The sequence below is a fragment of the Nomascus leucogenys genome, chromosome 12 (assembly GCF_006542625.1).
Source record: "Nomascus leucogenys isolate Asia chromosome 12, Asia_NLE_v1, whole genome shotgun sequence".
Classification (NCBI taxonomy): Eukaryota; Metazoa; Chordata; class Mammalia; order Primates; family Hylobatidae; genus Nomascus; species Nomascus leucogenys.
Genome location: NC_044392.1, coordinates 12,275,589 through 12,282,504, shown reverse-complemented (window position 1 = coordinate 12,282,504; position 6,916 = coordinate 12,275,589). Strand labels below are relative to the sequence as shown.

The window sequence follows — 6,916 nt, the reverse complement described above, 5'->3', positions numbered from 1 at the left end:
GGGTCAGTACTGTGCTGGGAGCCGCAGGCTGTCAAAGCCTGGCCCCACCCTGGGAGAGCGAATAATCACAAGATTATGAGGAATGCTGTGACAGTGGGTGCTCTGGGCATGGAAGGGTGGGGACTTGCAGGGTAGAGGGAGGGCTCAGGGAAGGTGATTCCTGAACTGGAGCTTGAAGAACAGGGGGCACCAGGCCCAGAGACAAGGAGTAAAGCTAAAGGGAATCAGAGAGCACCCAGGAGAGGTTCAGAGCCTGGCTTGTGGGGTCACAGGATCCTGAGATCCAGATGAAGGCTGAGCCCCCATCCAGATCCACCCCTCACCCCCTACACAGTTACACACACATGTGTAGGCAATTTGGGAGCGTTCTTGGTCCTTCTGGCTTTGCCTGGAAAGAATGCCCTCCCCACCCGCTCTGGTTCCAGCCCACCACCCTTACAGGTCTGCAAAGCTCCCTCTTCAACTCTGGACTTTGTACCAGTCACCGGACGTTCAGTTGTTTATCAGCCTGAGCACCTGCCTGCTGAGGTGTCTGCCCCTCTAGGGCCCGCTGGACCCTTCTCTGGATCCCAGCTGTACAAATCCCCAGCACTGGGGGGTGAGGGTGAGGTCTACACCCATAAAGTTCTTGGCAAAAGCTTGGGGGAGAGGTAGAATGATCCCTCCCCACTGGAGGCGCTGCCGCAGCCCGCCCCCTGCCCGAACCTGCAGCTTCAGCCCCGCCCACTGCCTCCGCAGGTGAGTCAAGCTCGGCCTTGACCCGCCCACCTGTCCAGGTTCTGCCGGCCCCAGCCGGAAGCTTACTCCGCGGATTGTGCACAGTTCTTGAAGGTGGGAACAGAAGAGAAGGCCCGGGGGGGCCGGGGAGGGGGTACCCAGGCTCTGCACAGATCCCCAAGGGGCTCCTGGCAGCAGGAAAGAAGCTACACATCAGAGTTGGGGTAGGTGTCTGTGCATGTCAGAGGGGGTGTTTGTTGGTGGAGGAAAGTGCGACCTGGGGGGAGGGGCTGTGCGTATGGGGGATGGGCAGGTCAGTGTGGGCTGTGAGTTCAGAGGCCTGTTGGAGAGTGTATATGCACCCTTGGAAGGTTAGTGTGTGTGTGTCTTCTTGGGAAGAATTCACAGGGCAGGGAGGAAAGGAATAGGAGTACAACCTTAGAAACGTCAGATTGAATTCAGTTCATTCCAGTGTAACACATTCTCATGTTTTGCGGACCTAGTGCTAGGATGAGGCCCACAGCAGGCTGAGGAATGAATGAGCAGCTGACCTCTCCTTCCCAGGACGTCTCTCCCGCTCCCACCTGTATATTCACTCTCACGCTCCCCTCGTTAATTTCACAAGCACCACACTGAGGGGCTGAGCGCCCAGCTCCCTGCAGCACCAGGGTACAGATCCGTCAGCCAGCCCTTGCCCACGGGGGGAAGCTGCTCGCCTAGCAATGACTGGTTCTGACTGGTGGTTGACTGGGCAGGATGGTGACAGGTCACCCAGGGTAGGTCCAGGGACAACCTCACAGGCAGGTATGGTCTGATTTGGCCTTGACAGACTGGCGCCCTAAAAACTGAGGAGGGCGTGGCCAGGGAGCAGGAGGGTGGCTGAGTGGGAGGAGGCCGTGTGTGTCTGTCTGAAGTGCTGGGGAGGGAACTGTGGAGAAGAGGAAGAAGAGTTTGGCTTGAGGGCCATATGCTGGATTGCAAGGCACTGTGGGGCATGGGGAGTTTTGAAGGGATTTTAACCAGGCTAGTGATGGGGTCAGATTTGGGCTGTAGGCCCATCACTCTGGGGAAGAGACCAGAGGTGGGGAGCCCAGTTAGGAGATTATGGCTAGAGTACAAGAGGAAGGTGGCTTGGACTCAGCTGTGGCAGCGGGGTGGAGAAGAGGGTATTGTCATTCCAGAGATGTTTAGTGGAAGACATGATGGGGCTTGATGCTAGGTTGGACGTGAGGGGGTGGCGGGGAGGATTTTGAAGGCACTTGTATCAAAGAATATATTGGGGTACTCCCCTCAACTTCTCTCCTAAGTACTTCCCTAGCCCGGCTACTCTGCCCCCAAGGACTCCCCTGGTTCAGGTGCTCCACTGGCAGATATGCTCCTGCCCTAGCTGTTCATCTGCCAGGTACTTCTAACTTTCATGCTCCTCCTCTAGATACTCCCCAGATTCAGGTGTGCCTCCTCCAGACACTCCTTTGATCCAGGTGCTCCTCCGACAGGTGCTTCCATGCCTGGATGATCTTCCTCCAGCTACTCCCCTAATTTGAAGTGTTCCTCCTCTAGGTGTCCCCAGCCCTGGGTGATAATTTCCTCACTCAGGTGATCCTCATTTGGATACTCCCTGGCTTGAGCCTCCCTGTGGGGGCAGAGCGTGGGCCTCCTGGGAGTAGAGGTGAAAGGACAGGGGTTTGCTTGAAGGGCTGAGGGTAGAGGTGGGCAGCAGCGGCTTTCAACTTAGAAGGGCCAGGGCCGCTCTGGCCGTGTCCAGGGCCCCTGTCCTCAGTAGGAACTTGCATCACCCTCCCCATGTGTGGTCTCTGCTTTGGCTGGGTAGCTCAAGCAATTGCTGTTTTCTGGCCTTTGGGAGCCAGGACCCACCTCTGCCCCGTCTCCCATCCTCAGCTTACCAAGCAGTGCAACAGACTGGGCTCTGGGTTCGAATCTGAAGACTTTGGTTGAGTCAGTTCACCTTTTTCAGCCTCAGAGCCCTCATCTATAAAGTGGGGATAATGTTTATACCTACCTTACTGGGTTTGGTGAGCATGATGCCTGGTGCTTGAATTATAAGGAATGCTCAGTAAGTTCTACAATTTATTATTTTTTTTAGCAGCTTCCAGAGCCAAACCCTGTGATGGTCCCTTACAAATAGCCAGTTTCTCTTCTGTGGACAGCTGGTGTGGTCAGTTGTCCAGTCCCCAGAGTTTGTGCAGTGCTACCATGGCTGTGAGTGTGACCTGGAAAGTGCACCCTGTGACCGTCCCTGACACCCATACCTGTGTTATTTTCTAGGACTTGTGCCCTGGGGCTGCCTGGCATCTGGGGGCCTCCTCAGAGCCAGGGCTCTTTCTGCTTGAGGCTGAGACTCACTGGTGTCATCAGGCCCCTCCATGAATGAGACAAACAAAAGTGAGTGACAGTGGGAGGATGATGGGGGTGGGGAGCCTCCCCTTAGATGCTGGGGTTGGGGGAAGGACCCTACCTGCAGCCCTCTTGGTTTCTCCAGGGAGCCCCCTCTGGGGCTCACCTATAATGCTGTCCCTTTCTCTGCAGCACTTGTGGGGCCCTCGGAGCTCCCCACAGCGTCTGCTGTGGCCCCTGGCCCAGGCACTGGGGCTCGGGCATGGCCTCTGCTGGTAGGATTTGTGCTGGGGGCTGTGGTCCTCTCGCTCCTCATCGCACTTGCTGCCAAATGCCACCTCTGCCGCCGATACCATGCCAGCTACCGGCACCGCCCACTGCCTGAGACAGTAAGGGGGGGCCGCCCACAGGTGGCTGAAGATGAGGATGATGATGGCTTCATCGAGGACAATTACATTCAGCCTGGGACTGGCGAGCTGGGGACAGAGGGTAGCAGGGACCACTTCTCCCTCTGAGCTCCCATCTTTGGAGCCTCCCCACTCCCTCCATGCCTGACAGCTTAAGGACAGTGGTTATGACATGGGGGCCTCGAACCTCAGGGACAGAGGTGGCTGGGGCTTAAAGGTTGGCCAGGGATGGAGTAAACCCCACTTCCCTGACACTAGCCAGCAAAGTGACAATGACCCTGTCTTGCTCAGTAACTCTCAATGGTTCCCTGCTGTTCTCAGGATAAAGCCAAACAAAGGCTTGAGTGTGGACATAAGGCCCTCTGTGATCATGCCTCTGGGCCTCTTGGTTTCTTTTCTTGCCTTCCCCTACTTTACTCTCTAACTAAATATTATTCTCCCTCCCACCACTTCCCACGCAGTTTCCCCAGGCACCTTTGCTCACATTGGTCCACCTGCCTATGCTACTCTTCTCCTATATCCTCTATGACCGTGATGGCCTGCCTACCTGCCAGCATTTCAGATATGCCCAGATGGTAACATTTGTGCAGGTGAAAACCAGTGCCAAGCTTCATTTTTTTTTTTTTTTTTTCCTGAGACGGAGTCTCACTCTGTCGCCCAGGCTGGAGTATAATGGCACATCTGGGCTCACTGCAACCTCCGCCTCCCAGGTTCAAGCGATTCTCCTGCCTCAGCCTCCTGAGTAGCTGGGATTACAGGTGTCTGCCACCATGCCCAGCTAATTTTTATATTTTTAGTAGAGACGGGGTTTTGCCATGTTGGCCAGGATGGTCTCGAACTCTTGACCTCAGGTAATCCACCTGCCTTGGCCTCCCAAAGTGCTGGGATTACAGGCGTGCGACACTGTGCCCGGCCAGGTTCTTAATGAAATATTTTGCTATAAATAAAGTGGGTAATCTGGTTATAATATGTTTTTCACAGGAATTAATAAATCTATTTTCATTTTGAATAAAAATAAAAAGTTGTCACTCATTTTTATTTTTCTTGAGCTGGGCTTTATCACCCAGAGCTAGAAGACACTGTTCAGATGTTCCCCCTTCGAGGACACCTTCCATGAGTCCTTCTCTAGTATTGTCCTGTCCACATTTTGTTTTCATCTTTTTGTTTGTTTTGAGATGGACTCTTGCTCTTGTTGCCCAGGCTGGAGTGCAATGGCGCAGTCTCGGCTCACTGCAACCTCCACCTCCCGGGTTCAAACGATTCTCCCACCTCAGCCTCCCGAGTAGTTGGGATTACAGGCACCCACCACCATACCCAGCTAATTTTTGTATTTTTAGTAGAGATGGGGTTTTGCCATACTGGCCAGGCTGGTCTCAAACTGCTGACCTCAGGTGATCCGCCCTCCTCGGCCTCCCAAAGTGGTAGGATTACAGGTGTGAGCCACCGCACCTGGCCATTTTTTTTTTTTTTTTTTTGACACAGGGTCTCCTTCTGTCACCCAAGCTGTAGTATGGTGGGGCTATCACAGCTCATTGTAGCCTCGACCTCCTGTGCTTAAGTGATCCTCCCATCTCAGCCTCCCAAGTAGCTGGGAATACATGCATGTGCCACTGTGCATGCCTAATTATTTTTTATAGGTATGGGGTCTCACTATATCGCCCAGGCTTGTCTCGAACTCCTAGACTTTAGTGATCCTCCTGCCTCTGCCTCCCAAAGTGCTGGGATTTACAGGCTTATTTTAATCTTTATGACAGTTCATACTTGCCCCTTACTATGCCTGCCCCCATAGCTAAACTGGGAGCTCCCTGAGTCCCCAGACTGTGTCTTATTCTGTATCCTCAGATTCTTGCACAAGGGAGCTAGTTTTAAGATGGAAAAGACTTGAGTTAAGCTGTTTTTAATTGCAAGCAATAGAAAGGACTTTGGGGGAGAATCCTGGCTGTTGCATAGAATCAAAGGGACACTAGGAAGCAGGCGGTCCCAGCAGCCAGAGGTCAGGCATTTCACCTCTAGCATCCTGTCGTTTAGGGGCACTGATGGGAGTCTCTGTAATCAGGACTTTCAGACTCTCAATTCCAAGTTTCAAGTGCTCAGACAAGAGAATCAGTTTGGCCCAGTTTGGGTCAAGTATACATGGGCTTAAAGCACAATCTGCTATGAGTGGGGGGCATAGTTTGGGGAGCCCATCTGTTTGTTCCAGATCATTCTCAGACAAGGGGCAGTTCTCATGAGCCAGGCAGCCACCCCCATGTGTTCCCCAAGTACAGTGTCAGCCTTTGAGGAATGAGGTGGTACAGAAGGAAAGTGAGGCATTGGCAAATGTAGTGAGGTGCTTGGGAAAGAGGCAGGAGATTAAAGAGGACTTGAGTGTCGTGTCTGAGGGGTGCCCATGGCAGTGAGGAAGCCCAAGAGTGGACTGGATCTGTTAGGGCCTTGGATGCCAAGCTCACACTTCAACCTGAGAGCAACGGAAGCTCATCTGTGGACTTTTTTTTGCGCAAGGGCATGACATAATCATTCTGGCTGCTGTGCAGAGACGGATTGGAGGGGAGACACTGAGAGAAGGTGATAAGACCTGACTAAGGGGTGACGTAGGAACAGACTCTGAGACAAGAGGGAGGAAGAGCTGACAGGACCTGTTGACTTTGGATATGGGGAGTAGGTAGAGGTGTCAGAAAAAACCACCCTGGCTTCTGGCTTGGTTACTGGGTACATTGACAAAGAGCAGGTCGGGGCAATGGGGATTCAGTGTTGCATACGGGATTTCCAGGGAAGATGCCTTGGGGCTGCTGGGTTCACAGGGAGAAGTCTAGTCTGCAGACACGGGCTTGGGAACACTTGGCACCAGGGTCACTGAGAGCAGGAATGGATGAGATTGCCAGAGAGGAGCGGAGTGGGAAACACATCTCAAGACTGTCAGCGGACCAAGGCCTGGCAGGGGTGTTGGAGGAAGCAGAGAGGAGGGAAGCCCAGCTCACGTGACCCTCAACTTGGCCATGGTTCCTGAGTCCAGAGACGGTGTGCCCCTCACAGGCCTGGGGAGAGCAGAGGCTGCCCAGCCTGAGACCCTGGAGGAGGACCCCAGAGGCTGACCTAAGGGGCATGTCCTGGCCTACCAGGAAAAGCTGCTGCCCAGGCAGCTGGGCCTACCCCCTGCCCCTGGGCTCCTTCCGTTGCCACCACAGAGGAGCTGCCCTGCGTGCAGTTCTATGCTTTGCTGTCCCTGCTCTTCTGCACTCTTTGAGGCCTCAGTCAGAACCTCCGAGGGACCCAGGAGAAGAAGGTAGGGGCCTGATCCCAGACTCGCAGTTGATTTTGCTGAGCCTATGCCCCACAGGGTGCCCGAGCCGGGGCTTCCCCTCAGAACCTGCTGTGGGTGGCAAGACTGGCTGAGCAGGGCCCTGTAGTCACAAGAACTTTGGACCCTGTCCTTCAAG

General features: G+C 54.2%; 1 protein-coding gene across 3 annotated transcripts; it reads left to right on the top strand.

Moving 5' to 3' along the window:
- Nucleotides 1-766: 766 nt before the first annotated feature.
- C12H1orf210 (chromosome 12 C1orf210 homolog) lies at nt 767-4,494 on the top strand. Of its 3 annotated transcripts, none has more exons than XM_030823252.1 (3): nt 767-831; nt 3,004-3,120; nt 3,265-3,835. In XM_030823252.1, exons 2-3 carry the CDS (start codon nt 3,102-3,104, stop codon nt 3,585-3,587), a joined length of 342 nt encoding a protein of 113 aa, XP_030679112.1. In that variant the 5' UTR covers nt 767-831; nt 3,004-3,101; the 3' UTR covers nt 3,588-3,835. The 3 variants fall into 3 exon arrangements, with proteins under 3 accessions (XP_030679112.1, XP_030679111.1, XP_030679113.1); XM_030823251.1 differs by having other exon boundaries at nt 803-941; nt 3,265-4,494; XM_030823253.1 differs by having other exon boundaries at nt 824-947.
- The last annotated feature ends 2,422 nt before the right edge of the window (nt 4,495-6,916 follow it).